We start from the raw sequence: 26,810 nt of genomic DNA, 5'->3' as shown, positions 1-26,810 counted from the left end.
CACTTTTTTTTTTCTTTCAGAGTTAATATAAGGTTTATCCAAGGCAGAACCTGCATGACCTGAGCCCCAGAGACACAAGCCCAGAGACTTTTGATGACTTGGGAAGTGCTACAAAATGGTCACATTGCAGTCGAATCCCAGCCTTCCCTGGCAGGCCATGGTCATCATAGTTACACAGAGACCACAGGTGGGCTGGGCCCCAACAGGTTGGCAAGCCGGAAACGTGGGAGACTCTTCTCCCAAGGACTGATGGGCTCCCAGCATCACGTCTGAAAAGAAGGCTCCTGGTTCTTCAGAAAGGATCTGTCTGGGAAGAGGTGGGGACCACATGGGCGGCAGTAAAGATCTGCTTGAGGTCATGCCCAGCAGCATGGGGGCAGGAGACAAGAACACGGGCTGACAGCCGAGGAAGCCTTGGCAGGTGCAACTGCAGGTCTCTCTGCAAACATTTCAGGACCCCACTGGGGTCCTGGGGCAGGGGGATGGGGATCTGATGAGAGGATGAAGCTGGATGAAGCTGGACCAGCGGTGGCCTTCGATTGCCTTCAGTTCCTCCTAGCTTTCATCTTGAGATGTTGTCTTAGCACCTGCAGCCACCTTTGCTGGTCTCCCCAGTCCAGGCAGGGAGCACAGAGGCAGATGGAAGGCTGTGTGCTTGCAGTGCCCTCTGGTGACCAAAAGGGGGGTTGACATTTGGTTTTCTTTTTCCTTCCTTTTTTCTTTTCTTCTTTTTAAAAAGATTTTTGAAAGATCTGTCCGCTGACTCACTCCCCACATGGCTGCAACAGCCAGAGCTGAGCCAATCCTAAGCCAGGAGCCAGGAGCTTCTTCCAGGTCTCCCACGTGGGTTCAGGGTCCCAAAGCTTTGGACCAATTTCTACTGCTTTCCCAGGCCACAAGCAGGGAGCTGGGAGCAGTCTGGACACAAACTAGGATCCTGGCACATGCAAGGCAAGGATTTAGACATGGAGCCATTGCACCAGGCCTTATTTTTTAAAAAGATTTATTTATTTATTGGAAAGTCAGATATACAGAGAGGAGGAGAGACAGAGAGGAAGATCTTCCGTCCGATGATTCACTCCCCAAGTGAGCGCTACGGCTGATGCTATGCCGATCCAAAGCCAGGATCCAGGAACTTCCTCCGGGTCTCCCACACGGGTGCAGGGTCCCAAAGCTTTGGGCCGTCCTCGACTGCTTTCCCAGGCTACAAGCAGGGAGCTGGATGGGAAGTGGAGCTGCCGGGATTAGAACCGGCGCCCATATGGGATCCCGGGGCGTTCAAGGTGAGGACTTTAGCCACTTGGCCATGCTGCCGGCCCCATCCTTATTTATTTTTATTGGAAAGGAAGACTTACAGAGAGAAGAAGAGACAGAAAAATCTTCCATTACTCACTGGCTCACTCCACAAATGGCCACAAAGCCAGGAGCTTCTTCCAGGCCTTCCCCATGATTACAGGGATCCAAGGACTTGGGTCATCCCCCATTGATGTCTTAGACCATTAGCAGGGAGATGGATGGGAAGTGGAGCAGCCAGGACTCAAACTGGTGCCCATATGAGATGCTGGTGCTGCAGGTGGAGGCTTAGCATACTACACCACGGCCCTGGCCCCTGACATCTGGTCCTTGGTACCTCAGTATTTTCCTTACGTGATTTCTCTTTATTCTTCCGCACCCTAGAATATAAGCCCCAGGAAGACTCAAACGTTTATCTCCCTCCTGCTTGATGTACAGTACCCCCACCTGCATCCGTCTCTCACATGCTCAGCCACGCCCAGCCACGCCCCAACACCAAGGCCTCTTCAGCAGGCTCCTTCTGGTCTCCCCACCCCCCATCACGGCCATGCTGACTTCCTCCACCACACCTGCCCATGCAAATCCTGGCTGAGCTGCAGTCACACTGACCACACACCCCAGCTGGCCTCCAACTGCTCCTGGAGCCGAGTCCAGAGCCTTGGACCTACCATTCTGTGGTCTGGAGCTGGTTGGTGCCCCAGCCATCCTGTCTTCCCCAGTCCTGGCTTCAAAGCTGCCAGCAGACAATGCAAGCTACTGCCACAGGGTGGGAGTGGGGTCTCTGCCACTCCCCAGGGCCTGACCCCAGCTCATCACTTAGGAGTCCTGTTTTATGTGTGAAAGAGTTCTTTCTGGCCGTTGGGTATGGGTTCTTACCATGCACCGTGAGCTCCCTGCACGGGCTGCTGTAGTTCTTGTGACCTTAGCTGCCTGGCTCATGGTGACCGCAAAGCACCATTGATGCAATGAACACCTGACTCAGCAGAGGTTCTGTGCAGCTGGGAGGGGGCCCTGTGGCCCTTCCTAACCCTGACCAGGCTGTTCGCCAGGTGCTCACGACCACCCAGAAAGACCCAAAAGGTTGAGTCTTTATTAGACCCGTTCTACAGAATGGGAAACTGACATGCACAGCGATGAGGTCAGTGGGCAGCCGGGGGCAGGAATCGACCCAGGCTCACGCTAACTATGCCCCAGTGGCCACTGGTCACCATGGGGGTACCACCTCCCCACCGCCGCTGGCATCCCTTTCCTTGGTTTCAGGACCAGCGGGCTTGGGGCCCAGGAGCAGTCCCCTCAGCAAATAGCTTGAGGGAGAAGTCCAAGGGTGGGGCCGCCTGGGTGAGCACCCCCAGGGAGATGACATCCACGGGTCGGCTCCTGCCTGGGCAGCATCCAAGGCCTCCCGCAGGCTGCTGCACTCCACCTCGACCTTCAGGGCAAAGTCTGTCCCCTGCCATGCCCCCCGCACTGTCTGCAGGAATAGGAGGGGGTCCTGAGGCTGGCATGGGCCCCCTGCAGGCAGCACAGATGGGACTGGGATTGGAAAGGTCCTGAATGGGTAATGAACTTGGGACTGATACAGGAGGTACATCTGGCAATGTTTTCTGTTGGTGTACAATCATGCATGCGGGGATCACTTTTATGGGTGCAAACAAGGCTAGATACCAGCAACATTTGGTATCTGGGTCTGACACTTCCATGGGACTCAGAGGAAGATGTTCCAGACAGGAAGATGGACCCTGGGTTCCCCTGGAAACCTGTTCCAGGGTTGGACAGCAGGAGTGGTAGCCCATTCTGCAGATGGAACAGCTGAGGCTGGAGCTGAGGCTCTGGCAGCCCTGGAGCCCAGGCTGGGTCTGGGCACACCTCCTACCACTGCCACCACTGCCACCTGGGAGGAGCATGTACCTTCTGCACGTCCCTGGCCGCCACAATGTGGTTGTCCTTCACCATCACCAGCCCTCCCAGGTCATAGCGGTGGGAGGCCACCCCGCCCACCAGCAGCCCGTACTTCTCCACCATCCGGAAGCCCGGCGTTGTCTTCCTCGTGCCAACCACATGGCCCGTCCAGCTGGTGGCCCTGGTGACTCGCACTGCAGTGGCAGCTGCACTGGCAATGCCGCTGCAGCAGGCTGCATGTTGAGGGCCACCCGTTCTCCCAGCAGCAGGCAGTGCGCAGGGCCCCGGACCTCAGCCACCTTGGTCACAGGCACCAGCTCCGACCCCTCAGGAAGGAACCAGTAGACCTGGCAGCCAAGCTGAGTGAAGACGGCCTCAAAGAACAGCTGCCCAGCCAGGATGCCAGGGGACTTGGCCCAGAGCGCAGCCAGTACAGGCGATGCCCCAGAGGCCAGGGCTGAGAAGTGGAGGCCCGGGCAATCTTCCCACAGCCCGCTGCTGGCCAACACTGCCAGTGTCGGAGCGGGCAGCAGCAGTGGCAGGGGACAAAAGACAGAAGCCTCTCACAGCCTGGGAGGACAGTATACACGGTGACAACCTGTGGATTGGCCACAGCCAATCAGGCAGAAGATCAGGTATTCCAGGGGTGGGTACTGGGGCCTTGCCTGATGGTTCAATAGCTAAATGTTCACCTTCCAAGCACCAGGATCCCATGTGGGTGTCCCGGCTGCTCCACTTCCCATCCAGCTCCCTGCTTGTGGCCTGGGAAAGCAGTCGAGGACGACCCAAAGCCTTGGGACTCTGCGCCTGTGTCGGAGACCCCAAATCAGCTCCTGGCTTCAAGTCGGCTCAGCTCTGGCTGTTGTGACCTTTTGGGGAGTGAAGCAGTATATGGAAAATCCTTCCCTCTGTCTCTCTTCTCTCTGTAAATGTGATCTGACTTTCCAATAAAGATTTATTGAATATATATATTAAAAAACCCTATTTATTCGAAAGGCAGAGTTACAGAGACAGGACAAGAGAGAGAGCTTCCATCTGCTGGTTCACTCCTCAGTTGGCTGCAACAGCTGGGACAAGGCCAGGCCACAGCTAGGAGCCTCATCTGGTCTCCCATGTGAGTGCAGGGGCCCAAGCACTTGGGCCATCCTCCACTGCTTTCCTAGGCCATTAGCAGGGAACTAGATTAGAAGTGGATCAGCCGGGATTTGAACTAGCACCGATATGGACTGGCCCAACTCTGGCTGTTTAGGCCATTTGGGAGTGAACCAGCAGATGGAAGCACTCTCTCTGTAACTGTATCAAGTAAAATCAATGAAGATTTAAAAGAGAAAAAAGACATGGAGCGCAGACCTGGGCCCTGACCCCTGACCCCAGGTGCTCTGGTCTGGGCTCCAAGTGTCCCCAGCTTAACCCCTGAGCCAGACACCTACCCAGGGCCAGTGGCGGGCTGGCGGAGGACCACAGAGGGCATGTCAGGCCCGAGGTTGCCACACAGCAAACTGATGGCAGAGTCAGCGCTGTGAACTTAGGGGTCGGGGTTGGAGGTTCCTCTGCTTCTTTCTGGCCCTGGGGGTCTCCCCCAAACCCAAAGCCAAGGTCAGCGGGCGTTTCTACAGGGGCAGACCGCCCATGGGAAGAGGGCAGGGACAATGAGACTGCAGCTCTGTTCTTCAGGGGCATCCACGAGTCCTCGCCCAGAAAGTCAGGGACCTGTCAGGGCAGTGGACAGCAGACAGGACCCCGACGCCGTACAGCATTGCCACCTGGTGGCCAGAAGAAGACTTGCAGCCTCGTGAACAGCCCTGGCTGCTTCCATTGGAGCAGGAGCTGAAGGGATGGCAGGCAGGAGTGGTGGGGACCCTGGGAGACGCTGTCTCAGTCTCTCTGTAACGCTGCCTTTCAAACAGATAACTAAATCTTATAACAAAGGGAAAAACTTCCACTGTTTTGGACATGAAATGCACTCAAAAAAAGGCAACTTGATGGGCCTGGAGCAATAGTCTGGTGGCTAAGTTCTCACCTTGCATCCACTGGGATCCTATTTGGGTGCCGGTTCATATCCCAGCTGCTCCACTTCCTATTCGGCTGTGACCTGGAAAAGCAGTGGAGGATGGCCCAAGGCCATGGCATCCATGTGGGAGGCCTGGAGGAAGCTCCTGGCTCCTGGCTTCAGATTGGCTCAGCTCCAGCTCTTGTGGGAGCGGGCTAGCACACAGAAGATCTTTCTGTCTCTCCTTCTCTCTGTATATTTGCTTCTCCAATAAAAATATAAACTTTTTTTTAAACAAGACAAATTGATACAGAGTGACAGACACAATTCAGTGGTTTCTCAGGGCTGGTTGAATGAGAAGGGGGAGGGATCTTATTGGTGTGATGGACATTTCAATGGAGCCAGACCACTCGGCACATTTGGGCACACTGTTGTGACAATATGAAAAAAATTAGTCGGGGTGGACTGGGGCAGGAGAATCCCAGACTATACAGAATTGTACAATAAAATTCAAAATTTTAGATAAAAAAAAAAATTCCAAAAGGTTAAAAAGTGTTTGAGAGTCTGGCATTGTGGCTTAGAAGGTTAAGCTGCCACCTGTGACAATGCCATCCCATATGAGCACAGGTTCAAATCCCAGCTGTTCCACTACTGATCCAGCTCCCTGCTAACATGCACGGGAAGGCAGCAGAAGATGGCCCAAGTGCTTGGGTCCCTGCCGCCCCTGTGAGACTCCTGGAGGGGGTTTCAGACTCTTGGCTTCAGCCTGGCCCAGCTGTGGCTGTGGCAGCCCATCAGACTGAACCAGTAGATGGAAGATCTCTCTTGTTTAACTCTGCCTTTCGGAAAATAAATAAAGCAAATATTTTGAAAACAATGTGTTTATACATCAAAGAGGATGGAAACAGAACTCAAGCCTCCATTTCAGTTTTCCCACCCAGGAGGCGTGCAGCCCTCACACATGGTAGAGCCCGGCTCCCCTATTCCCAGCCTGGTCCTCTGGGCAGAGCCAGGTGGGAACAGGGCTTCTGGCTCTCCAAGCCATGGACGTGCCAGGGTCCCCAGGGAGGACGGGGGAGGGCCCAGCAAGCTGAAGGGCTGACCCTGCCGGCTGGACCAGCCGCTTCCTCTGGCAGCCTCCAACTGGGCTGCAGTTCCCACCAGTGTGCATGAGGGCACAGTGTGTGGTGGGCAGGAATGGGCTTGGCTGTAGCATCCATTGGTTTGTGTTTTAGATGGAGCTAGGGACAGAACTGACCCAGCAACTGCAACCACCAGTGTGTGCATAGGCTAATATGGATGTTGTACTAAGCAGACCCCACACTGGTTGGCACACACAGGAATCAGGTTGGGGTCCCCTAGGAAGATTTTTTTGGGGGAGAACCACCTCCCAACTGGACCACTGGACTCAGAACTCCAGCCATGGTGAAAATCACAGGATCTGTGGTCTGACCGAGGAGTACATAAGTCAGAACTGGGTCTCCTTCACTGTTGAGGCCTGTGCAGTAGACAGCATACCCAGATGCACATGGGGAACATGACAACCATTCATTGAAGGCCTGCAGAAGCGTCTAGTACCACGGATGGCAGTATCAATCGAACAGCTCTCCCAGCCAAGTTCTGACAGTGAGAATCTGAGCAAATCAAGGCTGTAAGATGGACCATGTCAGCCAGTGCACCTCGGAAGGATTTCCTCAACCATGGGGCAACAAAATCAACAGCATCTCAGAACAATCAGAACCACTTAAGGAATAGCCTCAGAACATGCTCCTCGGGGGCCCCTGGGATGTTATCGAGTGTCCATCCCCCATCCCCTTCCCTGGCCCCCCCCCACCCCGCCCCCATGTACTGCTTTGGTTGGGCTGCTGGGAAGGGGCCTTGTCTCTCCCACACCCTCCAGATATAAGAAGAAAAAAGGAGATTGGAGACAATTGTCTCATCTACTTATACCTCTACCCTCCCCACCCTAGTCAGCGGTCCACGGGCATGTATCCTTCTCAACTATGTAAACATCATAAAAAATAAAATGAATTTATTATTTAAAAATAACAGAAAATGAATCGAAGATATGAAAATTTAAAAAAAGATTAACCACTTTCTTTTGTTTCCAACAAACATGCTATTATAAGCACTTCCCCAGTGGTCACCTGGCTTTCGAAAACACAATTGTGAGTGACCTTGACAAGTATGCGTAGCCGTTGCCGTAAGTGACGTATTTAGTCCGACCACCATCTTTTGTGCTTCCTACTTGTTTCTCTCAGTCCTGCTCTTTGGAATCTGAGAGTATCTACCTTGGCTCTGGTTTTTACTTATCCAAATGAACTTGAACATGGAATTCCAGGCAGCACAGTAGCCACCAGGAATATAACAGCGATGCCGCCGTCCCACCATCCCTCCCTTCTGACACGATCGCTGGTGAAACGTGGTGTGAGCCTCTATTTTAACATTTACAGTACATTTCATATTTTCTTTGCCCTGAAATCCCAGACCACCCCACCACCATCACCCTCCCTGCTTCCTTCAGCACCTAGAAGTCAACCACAGCAGACAGGCGGCACGGGGGCAGAGGAGGAGCTGCTGGGCTCCCAGCAGTCACTGGAGCGGCTAAAACTGAAATGGTGACACTTGGTTTGGCAAATGTCAACCACGAGTTGTGGTAGGTCCAAGGGACTTTTCCAGCTTACTTCTGCTATGCAAATAAACACACCATGTGAGAAGTAGGGGAAAGTGGCCAGCGCTTTACCCGCTACTCCTGGAGTGCCTACCCCAACTAGCAGGAGACCACTTTGCTCCAAGGCTGGGCCCCACAGAGCTGAGGCAGCTGGACCTGAGGCCCCTTCTACCCCTTTCTCTCTCCTTGGAGCTCTTGCTGTTGCTCAATCTGACCACCTGGTCCTCCCAAGAAGCCTCCAGGCTTTATAGGTTAGTTGGACACTGGTGTGCTGCCAATGACTCTGTCTCAACAACTTCCTCTTTGCAAATTTCCTCTGGGCCCTGGGCAGCTAGCAAAGGCCTCTGGCCCACATCATATCCTAGCTGCTCTCAGCATACCCGGGGAAGGAGGTGGCAGGGGGGATGGTCTTAGTCTCTCCTCATTAGTTCAGAACGCTCCCCCATTGCCTGACAACTCTCCTGCTTGGCCTCCTTCTCACTGCTTGCCCTAGGAGGAGGGAGAGAGGCAGGCAGCCAGACCAACGGCAACCTGAGCATCTAAGAGAGGCAGGGTCCCACAGCACTGAACCCCCATTGCAGGCTGCCTCCCTGCCTCTGTGTGTGTGAGTGTGTGTGTGAAGGATGTATGTGTGTGAGTGAGGGTGTCTAAATGTGAAGCTGTGTGTGCGTCAATGAGGGTGCATGCAGCAGTGTGTGTGGGTGCTGGTGTGCAGTGGAGCGTGGAGCCTTTCGAGGAAGAGGGACGGAGGCTGCGCCAGGAAGCCCGCACTTAGGTCACACCTGCTGAGCGTTAACTTTTGACATTGTGTGACCTTGGGCTATGGTCTTTGTGTGTGTGTGTTTGCGCACTACTGGCTCTCAGCAAAAACAAGGACACACAAATTCTCAGCAGAAGAGGAAAGGCACCGAGACCCACATCTGTCGGCCACTGCAACCCCTTCCTGCCCACCCCCAGCACCCCAACACCCTATGACTCATTGCTCCCCCCCACAGGGGGGAACTGTCAGCCTGCCCAGACCACACTCAGGAATCAACCCACACAGAGGGACACTGCCTGCCCTGAGCGTCTGAAAACAACACCTGGCCAGGAACTCCCACCCTCTGCCCCTAGAAGGAGGAAGCGTCAGCCTGCCACCACCTCAGTCCAGGCCTGGAGGGCAGCGTGGGGAGCATGGGGGCTGGGGCAGGAACAAGGACCAGCCCAGAGTCTGGGAAAGCTACATGCCCACGGGCCTCAGGCTGGCCACTGGCCCCAGGACTCCAAAGAAGGTCATGGCCGGGCCAGGGTAGAGGGACCGGCAAGAACTTTTTTTATAGCTCATTCCCGTGGCAGTTCACGTGTGGGCCCTTTCGCCTCTTTTGCACACTCTGGACTCCTGGGGGAGGAGGGAGGAGGGAGGAGGGAGGAGGGAGGGGTTTTCTCAGGATTCCAGATCAAATCAGACAGACCCTCTGGATTGGCTCCAAAGAGAGAAAGACGGGGAGAAAGGTGATGGGAGATGTGGAACTCTGGGAAAGCCATGGGGGGTGCGAGGGATCACAGCCAAGGGGCTGGTTACAGGGATTTGCCTGCAAGGGTGAGGGTGGGAGGGAGCAAGCTGCCGGATTCAGAGAATGGAGGTGGCATGCGCAGTGAGACTCCAGGGTGGTAACATCTGGAGACGCCTGGTGAGAGAAGGGTTGGAAGTAACAGTAGCAGGGAAGGTAGAGAGGTAGGGGCGTGGGGAAGGGCAGCCGGCTCCAACATCCGCTCATTCACAAGCTGGGAGGCTCAGCCCCAGGCCCCGCTGCTGGCCCATTGGAAGTAGGGGCGTCGGCAGCCTCTTCCTCGCAGCCCACCAGCGGCTCCTCCTCCTCCCCCATAGGGCCCGGGCCTGAGCCAGGCCTCAACTCCTCCAGAGCCACCGAGCTCTGGCGAGACTTCCGCCGGCCAAAGAAAGTGCTGAGCGTGGGCAGCTGACCAGATTCCTCCACCTCGGGGGTCCCCGAGGCTTTCGGTCCCCCAGACTCTCCTGTGATTGTTAGCACAGCCTCCTCATCGGCAACCCTCACTGGCCCAGCCCAGGCATCCACAGCACCGTTGTATTTCCCACTTCTGCTTAGCGTCAGGACGCCAGTCCGCCGCTTCTGCCGCCGGCGCCACAGCAGGAGCAGGGCCAGGAAAGCTATGACCACCAGCACAGCCACCAGCATGGCCACCGGCATCATGCCACCCATCTCTGGCTGCACGCTCGTGTTTCCAGAGGGCTCCTTGGTAGTCACCATAGCAGTTTCTACCGCAGTGCCAGAGGTCTCCAGAGAGCTAGGGACCGTGGTGACAGGGTGACCATTGGTTCCACTGGTGGTCTCCACAGAGCTACTTGCCATGGTGGTAGGGAATCCACTCATCTCATTGGAGGTCTTGGCAGAGCTGGTTGCCATGGTGATGGGGATTCCACTGCTCCCACCGGGGGTCTCCACAGAGCTGGTTGCCATGGTGATGGAAGTTTCCCTGGTCCCATCCTTGGTCTCCACAGAGCTAGTTGTCATGGTGATGGGGGTTCCACTGCTCCCACTGGGGGTCTCCACAGAACTGGTTGCACTAGTGATGGGGGTTCCACTTGTCTCACTGCTGGTCTCCACAGAGCTGGTTGTCATGGTGATGGGGGTTCCGCTGCTCCCACTGGGGGTCTCCACAGTGCTCGTTGCCATCGTGACAGGGAATCCACTCAACCCCTGAGCTGGACTTGAAAAGGACAGAGTGCCTTCAGGGGCCTTTGGGGTGGCCATCAGGGGCATGCTACCCCTGGAGACGGGAGAGGTCCCCGAGGTACTGGTCACCATGGTGATAAGGGATCCGCTGAGGTCACCAGAGGCTGCTGGGGTTGCTAGAGGAGAGCTGATCATCGTGGCTGGGATGTGGGCTCCCTGAGAACTTTCTGCCACGGAGACAACAGGATCCCTGGTCACATTGGGAGTCTCGGGGTAAATGAATGACTTCTCAGAGGAAACTTCCTGGGAGGTTTGGGATTCAGGTGCCAGGGAGCTGTGGGAGGACTCCCTCTCACCATCTCTCAAGTTGGTCTTCCCAGAGTCCATTACAGCCAAACTGGTGAAGGAGGCGGAAGGCTCGGAATTCAACAGTGAAGTGGTGAACACGGTCTGGGAACTCACCACTCTGGGGGCCCAGGAGCCCCCAACAAGAAGGAGGAGGAGCAGGGCCATGTCCTGGGCGATCAGCAGTGGCAAGAGATGGGACCTGCAGGTGGGCACACCGGAGAAGCAGGATTGAGGTGCACTTCCCTGCCAGCTGCCAGGCCTGGCTTGCAGTCTAACAGCTCTTTCTAACCCTGGCTTTTGCTATTATCACGAAGTACCAGGGAGCAGATGCACTCACTCCCCATGAACTCCGAGTCCGGCAGTGCCACCTCCACCTCTGGGCCTGCCTTGATTGCTCCCCTCTTCCCATTCAGCCCCTGGATCCTCTCCCCGCCTCCTGCCACCATCCCTGAGCAGGAGTCCTCCCCAGTCACAGGCCCAGCCCCAAGCCCCCACACCAAGGACCTTTGCTTCCCAGATCATACCCCTTCACCAGCTTCGGTTGATAATCACAGAGCTGGGGCGGCCACTCCAACGGCTCCTGAGGCTGAGGCGGGACTGAGGCAGATAGGGCCCCAAGGGGAAAGGAAGTGGGCCCTGACTCCACCCACCCCACCCCTGCATGAAGCCCCACCCCAGTCAGCTCCTCTAAGGAGAGCCTGAGAGGGTACCTGGGGACCCCGTTTGGGGGCAAGGGGAAGAGTTAACCGAGGCCATCAGGGGTGCAGGTGGGGGTCCGGTCCCTTGGGGTGGGAATGTCAGGGTTGGGGTGATGGAAATGGACTTGAGGAAGGAGGGGTTCTGGGGAGTAGAAGGGAGGGGCAGGTGGTTTGCCATCTGAGGTCCCCTGATGCGACTTTGGGTGGCGCGTTTCCTGTGCTGATTCTGACAGAGGGTGTTGGAGGGGGGTGGGGGGGAGCGGGAGGCGTGTGACAACGTTCTCACAGATCTGTGAATCCTTGCTCACGGTCCCAGCACAAGGCGCTGGAGTCACTGCCCCGGCAGGGGATGCATCCCTCAACCACGCACTCACCCGACACACACGGGCGGGCGCCTAAAGCTGCTGAGAGACCAGCAGAGCCCGGAACCTGGAAGGAGTGGAGCATTGGCTGGGGTGTGTCGGGCTGGCCCAGGAGAGGGCTCGCAGCTCTCCTGTCTGCAAGGTTTCTCTTTCCTGACTTGCCTCATGAGTAAGCCCTGCCTTGTGTGGTGAGCACTTTTAGGTTTTGTCTTACTTAAGAAAAAAAAAAAAAAAGACAAAAATCCAAGCTGATTTGTTACAAAGCAGCATATGTACACAATGGAAATTGTACTTTTCTCAATTGTACTTCACTCATTGTCCAATGAGTGCCCCAGATGTGGCCTCATCTTTTTTTGATTTTTTTCTTATTTATTTATTTATATCCTATGTGAAAAGCAGAGAGAGGGAGAAGTTCCATTGGTGGGTTGTTCCCCAAATGTCTGCAAGATCAGGCAGAAGCCCAGAACTCCATCCAGGTCTCTCCAGTGAACGCGGAGAGAGGGAGGCCCAAGCCCTGAGCTGCCACCTGCTGCCTCCCGAGGTGTGTATCACCAGGAAACCAGAAAGGGAGCTGGGATTCAAACCCCCCATGCCCTCCAGTGGACACTGTAAGAGGTTTATTCTCTGCAGTGCCTCTAACTGCTTTTCCCTGAGCAATCAGAGGGACCGGATGGCCTTTCAGACCCCGTCCCTGCTCCACTCCATCCCCAACACAGCTCCCAGCCGAGCCCATCACATGTGGCCTGGCCACTCGCCTTGCCTTATCCACACTGCCCCTGCTCCTGCCCATTCTGTCCCTGAAAACAGCGTACCCTGGGACCTCCACCCCACCTGCAGAACCTGACCACTCACCCTGACATTTCCTTCTTTGACCCACCCCTCTCCAGTCATGACCCTCTCCTTTTCTCTCCGTACGCTCCCACCTGCCTCCATCTCCAGGCCATCCTTTACTTCCTGCTCCTGTTTTTCTTTCTTCTCTCCCTGGGTCCTTAGAGGCTCTTGGGTCTCAGGCCTGGATCTGCTCATACGATCTGTCACCAGTCCCATGGAGGTGCTTGGTGCCTGGTTAGGAATCCACTGCTGTGTATCGACTCAAGAGGTCTCCATCTGAGAAAAGGCAGAGGGTTGTAGGCTGTAGGATCCAGGCACGGGGATCCAAGATGGGGGCAAGGTGAGGAGTGGGGACGCAGAGCCAGCCACTCTCCCAGCCACGGCCTCCATCAGCCTTGAGCAAGCCTCAGAGGTCATCAGAGGTCATCAGAAGTTAGCCAGCTTTTACTAAAAGAACAACTCTACTCTCCGCAGGCCCCAGCTCCCTGACGGGCCTTTGAGCGGCTAATCCAAGCCAGACTTCAGGTGGACAGGAGCTGGTCAGAAGCCACAGGAGAAGATCTGGGCCCCCTGTACCGGCTCCAGGCTACACCACCTGCTCTTGGGATGGCTTCCCTGTCTTTGAGTTCCTCTGCATCCCCCAAAGGTGGACAGATAACTCATGTGGGTGGCAGAGGTATCCTGCTGCTTTCCCAAGAGCACCAGCAGGGAGCTGGATCCCCAACCAGAGCAGCCAGGACTCAAAGCAGTGCTCTGACGGTGATGTCACCAGCAGTGGATGAACCGGCCAGGCCGCCACACCAGCCCCTCATCTCGCTATATCAAGGATGCAGGAAGATGTGTTTGAGATAGGGAACTGTGGATTTGGATTTGAGCAGAGGGCCTCCTGTGAGTGTGGAGGAATAACCCAGCGTCTCCTTCAAGGACTGGGAGGCATTCCTTGGCCAGAAGTTCAGGGTCCCCATCTCACTGTCTCTGGGGTGTGTGGGGGGGGTGGGATCTTTAATCCCACCGCTGCCCACCCACAGGCCCACCTACCGCAGGCCCACCCGATGCTGTCCCACGGACACACAACTCCCTTTGTGCCATCTCACCACTCTGACTCCATGAAACCTCCCAACCGCAGCCACACCCTCTCCTCTCCCTCACCCTTCCTGTAAAATGCTCACAACCGCCATACAAGCTGCGATGGACTGCCTGCCATCCCCCTTGGCCACCTTACCAGAAATCAGGCCAGCTTGACCTCTGACACCATGGTGACCTTTGACACAGTAGCTGTTTAGGCTCACCTACCCAGAGCCACAGGGTCCGGTTTGCTCCCTGGCCTGCTGCCCCGGCTCCTGGCCCACGCAAGCAGCAACATCCCTTTAGAATTTCTTCCTAGTAAGAGAAAGTGATAAAAATGCCTGGTTTTATCTATTCTTTATTTCATGGTTATCAATGTAACACATTCTCCAGGCACTGGGGTGCTTATCTGAACAGGGATAGATGGTCCTGCTGCTCGCCCTGTCCTCAGGCTGCTGATGTCATAATCCCAAAGAGGTACCACTTTCAGGGCCAAACCTGGTCTGGCCTTGACGTCTCCATATACCCACACCCCCAACAGGTGGATTCCTTTACTTTTTTCTCTCTTTTGTTTCTGGAAAGCAAGAGACACAGCTATCTAATTTTCTTCTATCGGCTCACCTTGACACTCCTCCCCTCCACCCCACCCCCCAAATGCCCACATCAACTCAAAGCCAGGAGCCAGGAACTCAATCCTAGCGTCCCACATGAGGATGACAGGGACCCAGCTGCTTGAACCATCACTTACTGCCTCCCAAAACGCACATTAGCAGGAAACTGGAATCCAAAGTGGAGCCAGGGGGCCAGTGCAGTGGCTCAAAACAGACTAAACCTCCACCTGTAGCACCAGCAGCATCCCATTAGGGGCACTGGTTCTAGTCCCAGATGCTCCACTTCCCATCCAGCTCTCTGCTTATAGCCTAGGAAAGCAATGAAGGACACAGCTCAAGGCCCCTCACCCTCATGGAAGACCTGGAAGAAGCTCCTGACTATTGGCTTCCGATCGGCGCAGCTCTGGCCGTCTGGGAAGTGAACCAGCAGGTGGAAGCTCTCTCTTTCATTCTCTCTGTTTATCTGTTTTTCAAATTAAAAAAAAATTTAAAAAGTGGACCCAGAGCTCAACCTAGACATTCTGCTGCAGGGTGCTGATGTTCCAGGTGGCCAAACACCTGCCCCATTTCTGCTGCTTCCAGCTGTGAGCTAAAACTCCCTCCCCTCCCACCTGCCAGGTTACTTAAACCCCTCTTTTCAGGAGTCAGTGTTTGCAGTTAAACTGCTACCTGCAACAACAACATCCTAAATGAGCTCCAGTTCGAGTCCCAGCTACTCCACTTTCAATCTAACTCCCTGCTAATGAGCCTGAACGCAAAAGGGGTTTGCCTCAGTGTTTGGGTCCCTGTAACCCCGCTGGAACTCCTGGTTCCTGACTTTGGCCCGGATGCATCCCAGCACATGGAAGCTATTTGGAGAATAAACCAGTGGGTGCAAGATCTCCCTTGCTCTATAACTCTGTCTTTCAAATATACGCATTTTATCCTTTAAAAAATCTGTTCTTCTTTTCAGGTCTGTTGTAATGATCACTTTTGTGACCCTGTTCAATATTTAGCATTGGTGTCAGAGCCTGCGGTGCAGTGTGGCTGAGTGGGCAGCTCTGGGGGGCTGGAACTCCTGGAGCCAGACCTCAGCCCAGCCACTGAGCCATCATGTGACGTGTTTGTTTCCTTGTTTTAAAGCTTTCAGTTTTAGCTTTTTCTTTTTTTTTTTTTTAATATTTATCTAAAAAAAGAAAGAAGGAGGTGGGTATGGCTCCTTCCCTTCCCCCAGAATCAGGAAGAAGAAGTTCTAAGAAGATTTGGAAACAATGATCATACCCACTTTTCCCAAACCCCTGACCCTTCCCACGCTGATCAACTACGTAAACATCATCAAAAATAACTTTAAAAATATGTATCTATTTTTACTGAAAAGGCAGATTTATACAGAGAAGAAGAGATAGAGAATACAATCTTCTGTCCTTCTGGTTCATTCCCCAAGTGACTGCAATGGCTGGAGCTGAGCTGATCGGAAGCCAGGAGCCAGGAGCTTCTTCTGGATGTCCCCCATGGGTGCAGGGTCCCACGGCCTTGGGCTGCCCTCTTCTGCTTTCCCAGGCCACAAGCAGAGAGAGAGAGAGGAAGTGAAGGAACCAGAACCTGAACCAACACCCGCATGGGGTGCTGGCGCTTGCAAGGCGAAGATTAGCTAATTGAATCAACACTCTGGACCCTGTGTGACTTGCTTTGCTCGGAATTCTGGGCCCTGGTTTGCTGCTAGAAGGAGATAATGACAGGAACCCCCCATCTTGCCATGAAGAATGCCTGAGTTAAGACTCGGAGAGCACTTGAGACAGTGCCCCCAAAATGCCGTGTGAAGCTTGGTTGAAACCAATTCTTTTTGTTTTAATACCCATTTGTCTGAAAGGCGGAGTTACGGAGTGGGTTCTGTCGGCACGTGGGGTGTTGCACTGGCCACATCACAGCACCGGCCCAAGGAGGTGGGATTTTCCCAAATACCGTCTCCTTTGCACCCCAGCCACATAGATTTTCTTTTTAAATCAAGATTTCTTCATGTATTTCAAAGGGAGAGGAGGAAAAGAGAGTCTTCCATCTGCTGAATCATTCCGCATATGGCCACAACAGCCAGGGCTTGGACTCCACCCAGGTCCCGCACGTGGCGGTGGGGCCCAAGCGCTGCCCAGCGGCCAGCTGCGCTGGAAGTGGGCATAGCTGGAACGGAAGCTTCACACATGTGAGATGCCAGTCATGCCGGGCCCGTCCGTCTCCTATTTCATCGTGTTCATGTCTGGTTTTGCCATCTGGGTAATGTTGGCCTTGAAGAGCTCATCTGGAACAATTTAAAACAGTTAATTCGGGCCCACCGTGGCATAGCGGCTAAAGTCCTCGCCTTGAATGTGCTGGGATCCCATAGGGACGCTGGTTCTAATCCCGGCAGCACCACTTCCCATCCAGCTCCCTGCTTGTGGCCTGGGAAAGCAGTTGAGGACGGCCCAAAGCCTCGGGACCCTGCACCCTTGTGGGAGACCTGGAAGAAGTTCCTGGCTCCTGGCTTCATATCAGCATAGCATCGGCCGTTGCAGTCACTTGGGGAGTGAATCATCAGACAGAAGATCTTCCTCTCTGTCTCTCCTCCTCTCTGTATATCTTCCTTTCCAATAAAAATAAAGTAAATATTTAAAAAAAATAAATAAAACAGTTAATTCTTCATTCAAGCTTGAATGAAATTCAGCATCGACGCCACCCGAGCCTGGACCTTTCTGTGTTGGGAGACTTGTTTATTCCTTCACCTTGATGTCTTGGTCGGCCTGGGAGAATCCTGGATATGCCCTTGCGTTTCCATTGTTGTAGGTCCAGAAAGTCATCCCTTCTAGGTTTTCTGGTTTGTTAGTGTCATTATTTATAAGGGCCCCTCATGAGCTTTTGTATGTCTGAGGTATTAGTCGTAATTTCTCCTTTTTCATCTCTGATTAAATGTTTCTTTCCATTTTATTCAAGAGAGATAGAGAGCCATCTTTCCACTGGCTCCCTCTCCATACGCCTGGAGCCAGAGCCAGCACTGCGCCAGGCTGAGGCCAGGAGCCCGGAGCTCCGTCCAGAACACCTAGGCGGGTTCAGGGAGCCAAGTGCTTGAGTGACGTCTCCAGCCGCTTCCTGGGGTGAGCGTTCATGGCGCTGGACTTGAACATGGGTCTGTGGGATCCCAAGCACTGTCTTTAACCACTGTGTCAATCACTCATCTTTCACTTTCACTTGCATCTTTCTCTCTGTCTCTTTTTTTTCTTGCTGTAGCTAAAGGTTTTGATGTATACTTTCAAAGAAGCTGGTTTTTTTCTTATCTGCATTTTTAGTCTCAGTTTTATTTCTGCTCATATTTTTATTATTCCTGTCCTACTAATAATGTTGGGTTTGGTTTATGTTTGGGTTCTTGAGTTCTATCTACATCCTATTGAATATTTATTAATATAAACTATCCTTGTGTGGGCTGTAGTTGCTGTGTGGACAGTGAGTTCCAGATAAGGTGAAAGAGATACATTCAACTTTGCATAGGAAACATACAAACAGAAACTGGGCAGGAGCCAGCACCGTGGGGCTGACTCTCGTTGGTACACTGGTCTGTGTCCCAACTGCTCTACTTCAGAACCAGCTGCCTGTAATGGCCTGGGAAAGCAGCAGAAGATGGCTCAAACACTTGGATCTCTGAACCAACATGGAAGTCCCAGAAAAATCCCCTGGCTCCTGGCACCTAGCTTCGGATAGGCTCAGCTCCGGTCATTTGCAGCCATTTGGGGAGTGAACCAGCAACTAGAAGACTTTCTCTCTCTCTCTCTCTCTCTCTCTCTCACACACACACACACACACACACACACAGAATCTCCTGGCTCCTGGCTTCTGCTTTGCTCAGCTCCAGCCGTTGTAGTCATCTGGGAAGAGAACCAATAGATACAAGATCTCTCTCTTTTAATTCTGCCTTTCAAATAAATAAAACAGATCCTAAGAAAAAAAAAAAAAAAAAGAGGTAGAGCCTGGCGGGAGGTCATCAGGTCAGAGAGGGAGTTGCTTTTCTCAGAGGGGCCAGGCGGGTGTGGAGGGGCCCCTAAGATGGCTCCGGTGTGGGTGAGCAGCTAGCACAACAGGAAGACCTCCCCTCCACCCGCCCCCCCTGCCCCCCTGCTGCTCTGGCTTGTGGGGGGTGGGGGGTGGGGGGTGGGGGGTGGGAGGGGACCCACCATGCAGTCCGGCCCTCCCATGCCACCTCCACACCAGAACCAGTCAGTTCTTGCACCACACCCTTGCCCTCCATCCCCCCAGCTGAGCACTACAGAAACCCAGCTTCTGCATGAAGCATCCAGCCTAGGGCCTTTCGCCATAGTAGTGGAACAAACATTGCCCACTAAGAACTCACACGAAGCCTCGGTCAGCACAGGGTTAGCATGGTGGCTGCTCTGATCACACACGGGAAAGGAGGAAACCTGTGGATGACAGTAGGCGGGGGTGGGGAGAAGGACATTGTCAGGTGACCCAGGAAGACCAATACCACACATGCCTTTCTGTGTGGTGGCTGAAAAAGTTGATCTCCTAGGGAAGGATGCGGGTGGGGCAGTGGAGATGGGAGAAGGAGTTTAAGTTCAGAGGAAATGCGCCCCTCCCCCCCGCCCCTTTCTATAGTATGATTCACTGGGTCTCTCAAAATAGCCAGAGAAGATTTTGAATTTGTCACTACCAAGAAGAGATAAATGAATGGCTGCACCTTCTGGCTTGCAGCAGTGTGTTGAAATACCCCACAGCACCCCTGAAAGATGGACAGTTAGCAGGCGTCCATTAGAACATTTAAGAAATAGGAGCTGGCACAGTGCATAGCGGGCTAATCCTCGGCTTACAGCACTGACATCCCAGCTGGGTACCAATTTGTGTCTCTGCTGCTTCACTTCTGATCCATTTGCCTGCTTATGGCCTGGGAAAGCAGTTGAGGATGGCTCAAAGCCTGGGGCCCTGCAGCCAGGTCCTGGCTTCTGGCTTTGGATTGGCCCAGCTCAACCATTGCTACCATTTGGGGAGTGAACCAGCAGATGGAAGGTCTTTCTCTATCACTCTCTCTGTAAATGTCTCTTTCAAATAAAAATAAATAAATCCTTAAAAACATTAAGAAATAAGACTTGGAATTCAGCCCCCTCTGTTGCCATTAGCCAGCCACAGTTCAAGCCCTTGGAAACCATATGTGGCTTGGCAATGGTTGATGAAGCTATAAAAACACCATTGCCAGCAGCTCAAATATTTCAGCTCAGGGCTGTCTGGTCCAGCAATGGGGAAAACAGAAAATGCTGAGTCCCCGTCAATATTACTCTGATAATTCGCTGGGATTTCTCATCCCGAGTCAGGGGTCTTGGCGTGTGTCTTGGAGCTTCTGCTGGCTTCTCCAGATCCTGACTCAGGCTGGGCCAGCTCCTGCCCTGCCCCACCCCTCAATGCACAGCCCCAGCCGGGCAGGGTGGTGCCTTTCTCCTGGGTGAAGGGCATCTCCTCTATGCTCGCATCCTCTGCCTTCAAGGGCACAAACTCAAGTCACTTTCAAATAAAGTGGCCTTCCCAGGGCAGGTGTGTGGCTTGGTGTTTCACTTCGAAGTGCCCTTGTTTGGTTCCCAGCTCCAGTTTCCTGCTAACGTGCACCCTGGCAGGCAAAGGGGATGGGTGACCAAGCATGTGGAGCCCTTCCACGCACATGGAAAACCCTGAGTGTGTCCTTGGCTCTCGGATTCGGTCCAGCCCAGCCCAGGCAGTCAGGGGCATTTGGGCAGATGGGACCCTCCCTGGGAGATACATTTTTTTTTAATATGATCTTCCTAAAAAGGCAAATTTTCTAAGTATTTAATTCTCAGAGATGTATAAAACAGATTTTGAGCCAAAAAAAAAAAAATATTTTTTTCTTAGAACCTGGAAAGACTGCTACATTTTCCTCCAGGATGTGAATATGTGTCTTTGCTGATACAAAGTCTTTTGCTAATCAGAGTTCTTCTCAACTCCCTCCCACCTCAAAAGCAAGCATGTGTAAGTCTAGCTCACGGGCTGGGGTCCTGGCTCCTGGCTTCAGACCAGCCCTGCTCCGGCTGTTGTGGCCACAGAGTGAGTGAATCAGTAAATGGAAGTGTTCTCTGTTTCTGTGCCTCTTCTCTCTGAAGTTCTGCCTTTTCAGTACAACTAAATAAACAAGAAGCCAAATAATGTGCACCCTGGAGGGAGAAGGTGATGGTTCAGAAGATGAGGTTCTGCCACCCGTGGGAGAGTCTGGGCAGAGTTGTGGATCCTGGCTTCTATAGGGGCCCAGTCCCCACAGTGGCAGAATTTGAAGTCACCACCTGTGCCCTGGCTGGGACTGCAGCAGCTAAGTGTGTGCACCCCCAACTCCAGCCCTTGCCACGCAAGCCAGAGCGGCCTCCTGGAAAGCCCCGGGTGCATTGGCAGGCAGCTGGATGGGATGCAGAGCAGCAGGGACTTGAACCGTCTCTCCAATCTAGCAAGCTGACATCACAAGCAACGGTTGCAATCAGCCAATCAGAACTGGCCATCTGATATGTCGTAGTGCACTCACTGCTTGCCAGGGAACAGGAAGGAGCTGGTGGGAAGGTCGACCTGACCAAGAGAAGAAACCCAAAGCTGAGACAAGGCTTGCAGTGTGACCAGCTGCACCTTTGGCTCTGAGCTTCCTGGGCCTGGCCTGGAAAGAGAAACGCAAGAGAGACCTCCAGCTCAAAAAGGAGGAAGCAAGGTCACCCCCCAGCCAACCCAGGGTTCTCCCAACCCTTAGCTTCCAAGGGGGAATGCAGCTCCTGCTACCTGTTGTCATGCATGCAACCATTGCTGGCCACTATCATGCAGGGGCAAGGGCCTGGGCACAGACAGACCAGGGCCCTCACACATGTTCTTAAAGATTAATTACTTATGGATCTGGCACGATGGCTCAGTGGCAAAATCCTCACATTGCATGCGCTGGGATCCCTACGAGCTCTGATTCGTGTCCCAGCAGCTCCACTTCACATCCAGCTCCCTGCTTGTGGCCTGGGAAGGCAGTAGAGGATGGCCCAAAGCCCTGGGACCCGGCACCCATGTAGGAGCCCAGGGGGAGGCTCCTGGCTTCTGGCTTCCGATTTGCTCAGCTCTAGCTGTTGTGGACATTTGGGAAGTGAACCAATAGACAGATCTTTCTTTTTTTTTTTTTAAGATTTATTTATTTATTGGAAAGTCAGATATACAGAGAGGAGGAGAGACAGAAAGGAAGATCTTCCATCCGATGATTCACTCCCCAATTGAGCGCAACGGCCGATGCTATGCTGGTCCGAAGCCAGGTTCCAGGAACTTTTTCTGGGTATCCCACACAGGTGCAGGGTCCCAAGGCTTTGGGCCACCATCCACTGCTTTCCCAGGCCACAAGCAGGGAGCTGGATGGGAAGTGGTGCTGCCGGGATTAGAACCTGTGCCCATATGGGATCCCAGCGCATTCAAGGTGAGGACTTTAGCCACTAGGCCCTTCTGCCAGGCCCAGACAGATCTTTCTGTATCTCCTTCTCTCTCTAAATCTGTCTTCCGAAGAAATCTATAAATAAATCTGTTATATATATACGTATATATTAATTTGAAAGGCAAAGTGCGAGAAAGATCTTCCATCCACTAGCTCGTTCCCCAAGTACTTGCCACTGCTGGCACTGCCAGGCCAAAGCCAGGAGCCCAAAACTCTATCTCATCTCTTCCACATGTTTGAAAGGGGTACCAGACCTTGGGCCTTAAGCAGCTGCCTTCCCAGGCACATTCACAGGGAGCTGGATTGGAAACAGAGCACCTGGGACTTGAACTGCTGCTATTGCAGAGGCTTAACATGCTGCACCACAACACCAGCCCCAACCTCATGCATTGTTAACAGGTTCATTTCATCCCCAACTGCCGGGCACAGGGCTATGGATGGCAAAGCACCAAGTACATTCATATCTGCTGTCCTAACGGCATAGACCTAAACCAACCTATCATGCAGATGTCATGGGGCAGCCTGAGAAAGGAAACAGGAAATGCTCCTCTCTCCTAGTAGGCGACTCTGAGACAGTGACCACCACCCAAAGACCCATGGGAAGTGAGGAGTCCACGCATGCAACATCTGTAAAAAGGGCATCCCAGCTGAGGACAAAGCTAATTTGAAGGCCTGGATAATAGGTGACTCTTGAAATGCTTTGAAAACCCCATGGAGGCCAATAGGGTAAAGCAAGGAGGATGAAAGACCAGGCAGGAGGGGTGGTCAGGAGGAGAAAGTAGCCATCCCACACTTGACCTCAGCTCATCACAGGCTCTTGCACTCTGAGTCAGCAGGGCAGCTGACAGAGGTCTTTGACCTTTTTGATTTATATATATATACACACATATTTTTTTAATATTTATTGGGCCTGGCATAGTAGCCTAGTGGCTGACATCCTCACCTTGCATGTGCCGGGATCCTATATGGGTGCCAGTTCATATCCCAGCTGCTCCACTTCCCATCCAACTTCCTGCTTGTGGCCTGGGAAAGCAGTTGAGGATGGCCCAAATCCTTGGGATCCTGTACCCACATGGAAGACCCAGAAGAGGTTCCTGGCTCCTGGCTTCAGATCAGTTCAGCACCAACTATTGCAGCTACCTGGGGAGTGAACTAGTGGATGCAAGATTTTTCTTTCTGTTTCTCCTTTTCTCTGCAAATCTGACTTTCCAATTAAAAAAAAAAATCTTCATATATATCGAGAGAGAGAGAAGAGAAAGAGAAAGAAACACCAATCACAAAGATCTTTCATCCACTGGTTCCCTCCCAAATGCCCACGGCAGCTGGGACTGGGACCGGGCCAGGCCAGGGTCAGCAGCCAGGAGCCCGTGCTTCAGTCCAGGGCAACCAGCTACCTCCCAGGCTGTACACTGTCAGGAAGCTGGGACCAGAAGCAGAACTGGGACTCAGGCCCAGCCCCTGGGATGCCAGACATGGGATTCCAAGTAGCACCCTGGCCACTGCGCACTGCCTCAGGGCTGCTGTCACCAGGGGGAAGGGGGACCAACTGTGGCCGCTAGAGTGGGAGGGGGAAGATCAGCAGCGGCTCCTGCAGCTGACAGTCAGACACCGGGGCTGCACAAGGACGACGAGGAGTGGGAAGCTGCAACCGCACTACATTTTCCTTTCCCCCTTTCTGAACCTGGACCAGCCACACATTTGCAATTGCAAAGTGTGCCTACACGCACCTTCCCCCTCTCCTCCACTTCAAATGAGCCAGTCCTCAACTACAGGGAGATGCCCCACCAAGACCTTTCCCAGAACCGCTCAACCCTTCAAAAGGCCCTGTGGTTAGGACTGCCATTGTGGTCTAGAAGGCTAACTCTCTGCCTGCAGCACCAGCCTCCCATATGGGTGCCAGGAGTCCCAGCTATTCCCACTTCTCATCCAGCTCGCTGCACGTGGGAAGCTAGCAGAAGATGGCCCAGGTGCTTGGGCCCTTGCACCTGTGTAGAAAATCCAGTGGAGACTCCTGGCTCTTGGCTTCACATTGCCACAGCCATTTGGAGAGCAAACCAGTAGATGTAAGATCTCTCTTTCTCTCCTTCTCTCTTACTAGATAACTATGGTTAACTATGGTCCCATGGTTAACTTGTAAGGTGAGAGGGTTGCACATTAGGGCTCACAGAGTCCATCTTCCTCCAGGTAACCACTCTATGTCCCATACGCCCACATCCGTGCTTGTCTGATCTGTTGTTTCCCAGCGACAAACATCCCGGGACGATTTGGGTCCAGGAACAGAGTGCGGGTCAGGCTCTGACGCTCCTCTGAAGGCGGGGAAGGAGGGGCTTCCTAGCGGTCTAGGTGGGGGTGGGGGAAGGGAAAGAGAATCAAGCGCCACATCAAGGTACCTGACTCCAGCATCAGGGTCCTCCTCATACGGCAGCCCGGGGCAGCAGCAGGATGGTGGAGGAAGGTAAAGAGTTCACGCGGGGACAGTCTAAGTCGGGCAGACACCCAAGGGCAGGTTCCAAGCAGGCAGTTTGAAAACTTGCCATGTGAAGCTTACACTGTAGGAAAGAACCGGGGCGTGTCCACACTCAGGTGGGAGGGCCAGCTAGGAGCTCGCCTGGTGCATGAGCATTCATCAAGAGAAGGGGGCCAGGGCCAGCTCTGTAGCCTAGTGGCTAAAGTCCCCACCTTGAACTCGCCAGGATCCCATATGGGTGCCGGTTCTAATCCTGGCTGCTCCACTTCCCATCCAGCTCCCTGTTTGTGGCCTGGGAAAGCAGTGGATGGTGGCCCAAAGCTTTGGGACCCTGAACCCACATGGGAAACCCAGAAGGGTTCCTGGCTCCTGACTTCAGATTGGCTCAGCTCCAGCCATTACGGCCACTGTGGGAGTGAATCTACGGATGGAAGATCTTCCTCTCTGTCTTTCCTCCTCTCTGCATATCTGACTTTCCAATAAAAATAAATAATCCTTAAAAAAAAAAAGAGGTGGGGGCGGAACCACACTGACAGGGAAGGGAGGTGGCTGCTGTTCCAGCCGCAGAAAGCCTGGCTGTTCAGAGGGACCCTGGGTCCTGCTCAAAGTAACATCGCCAGTAAGTGGGTAAAATTGACTACTTCAGGATCCAGCACAATAGCATAATGGTTAAAGTCCTCGCCTTGAATGCGCTGGGATCCCATATGGGCGCCAATTCTAATCCTGTCGGCCATACTTTCCATCCAGCTCCCTGCTTGTGGCCTGGGAAAGCAGTTGAGGACGGCCCAAAGCCTTGGGACACTGCACCCGCGTGGGAGACCCAGAAAGAAGTTCCTGGCTCCTGGCTTTGGATCGGCGCAGCACCGGCCGTTGCGGCCACTTAGGGAGTGAATCATCGGATGAAAGATCTTCCTCTCTGTCTCTCCTCTTCTCTGTACATCTGCCTTTCCAATAAAATAAATAAATCTTCAAAAAAAAATCGACTAACTACTTGAGCTCTGCCTGCCACCTGGTGTGTCTGCATCAAGAGGGAACCGCTGCACCCCGAGATGTGAGGCAAGCGCCTCAGCCAGGAAGCCCAGTGCCCACCTGCAGGTTTCTTGGTTGAGGTCATGAAGATATCCTGAAATTACACGGCATGCTTGACTGTGAGAGTGAGACGGCCTGTACGTTACAGCTTAGTAAAGTGGCTTGTTAAAAACAAAACAACACAACAACAACAAACAAAAAAACCATGGCAACTGACGACGGTTTAAAGGGCAGCATGGTATTAAAAATGGGGACACAGGGGTGAGTGAGAACAGCTAAAAGTTTAGAACAAGTGTCTACAGAAGTGAGACTCGGAGGGGGGTGGGGAGGGAACTTCTGCTTTTCAGCATAAGTTTTGAATGTTCCTGGAGCTTTTAAAAGTGTGCATTATTACAGTAAAAAAATTTTAACCTATTTTTATTTGAAAGAGAGAAGAAACAGGGAGAGAGATCTTCCATCTGCTGGTTCACTCTCCAAATGGCCACAACAGCCAGAGTTGAGCTATCCAAAGCCAGGAGCTTCTTCTCGGCCTCCCATATTGAGCAAGGACCCCTGCCCGAATATGGAGGGTCAAGAAAAGCCTGTTTGCGGACAGCTGAAGGCCCAGCCAGGGACGTGGGCAGCCAAGAGCCTGTGACAGAGAAGTTGCTGGAAGGTGCCCGAGGAGGGGAAGTGAAGGCCCAAGCCTGGGTCTCCTTCTTGGGAAAAGTGACGGGAAAGCCACAGAGCTTCTTGTTTTTTTCATCCTAGTCCTGGCAAAGACCGGCGTGTCCATGACGTCCCCACAGGAGTCAAGGTCAGCTGCCATGTGCTGGCTCGTCCAACGGGGAAATACAGAGGAGCTGTCCTCCTGGGGATCCTGAGGACACCAGCTCAGGGTTCTCACATGTGACCAGTCAGACGTCATCAGCAGCGCCACAGCAACTTCAGAAGCAACCAGACCAAAGTTTGCAAGGCAGGCTCCAGCGGGGTGTCCTCAGGCGCACCTCCTCGTGGCTTCTTGGTGGCAGCAGCGTCGCAGGGAACCCACAGCCCTGAGTCCAGTGCCAGCGTTCTTCCGCAGTCCTGGTCTTCCACACCTGCAGTCGGCTCACGCTGCGAGAGCACTCAGAACTATGGGAAATGGCGCCCTCTGCCGACCTCCATAGAGAACTTCAGGGATATTTGTGGAGCCCCAGGTTCCCAAGATCACCTCTGCGGGGGCTCAAGGGAGAGGGGTGGGAGGGACCTGGGGTGCAGCATAATGTAACCTAAACCCTTGGCCGGATTTCTACCCGGAATACAGAAACAGGGGCCAGCTGTGTGTGTTTAAAGATTTATTTACTTTTATTGGGAATGCAGATCAGAGTTACAGAGCAAAGGAGAGACAGAGAGAAAAAGATCTTCTATCCGTTAGT

At 53.5% G+C, this 26,810-nt stretch overlaps 2 protein-coding genes across 2 annotated transcripts; both read right to left on the bottom strand.

Moving 5' to 3' along the window:
• Window positions 1-2,549: 2,549 nt before the first annotated feature.
• Window positions 2,550-9,129, bottom strand: QPRT (quinolinate phosphoribosyltransferase). The gene is given in 5 exon segments (XM_040973713.1): window positions 2,550-2,662; window positions 2,665-2,764; window positions 3,202-3,431; window positions 3,434-3,752; window positions 9,085-9,129. Coding segments are annotated over 5 exon segments (807 nt in total).
• Window positions 7,256-11,509, bottom strand: SPN (sialophorin). The gene is made up of 2 exons (XM_040973026.1): window positions 11,419-11,509; window positions 7,256-11,093 (listed from the first exon to the last, which is right to left on the bottom strand). Exon 2 carries the CDS (start codon window positions 11,057-11,059, stop codon window positions 9,611-9,613), a length of 1,449 nt encoding a protein of 482 aa, XP_040828960.1. The 5' UTR covers window positions 11,060-11,093; window positions 11,419-11,509; the 3' UTR covers window positions 7,256-9,610.
• Window positions 11,510-26,810: the final 15,301 nt, after the last annotated feature.

This window comes from Ochotona curzoniae, unplaced genomic scaffold (assembly GCF_017591425.1).
Source record: "Ochotona curzoniae isolate NIBS_2020 unplaced genomic scaffold, NIBS_Ocur_1.0 contig_2321, whole genome shotgun sequence".
In the NCBI taxonomy this organism is placed as follows: Eukaryota; Metazoa; Chordata; class Mammalia; order Lagomorpha; family Ochotonidae; genus Ochotona; species Ochotona curzoniae.
Note: the sequence above shows the minus strand (reverse complement) of the source record. Positions and strands in the feature narration are given on the sequence as shown.

What these genes read in the sequence shown, in the direction of transcription:
- SPN (XM_040973026.1), bottom strand. Translation starts at nt 11,059, where the DNA reads ATGGCCCTGCTCCTCCTCCTTCTTGTTGGGGGCTCCTGGGCCCCCAGA.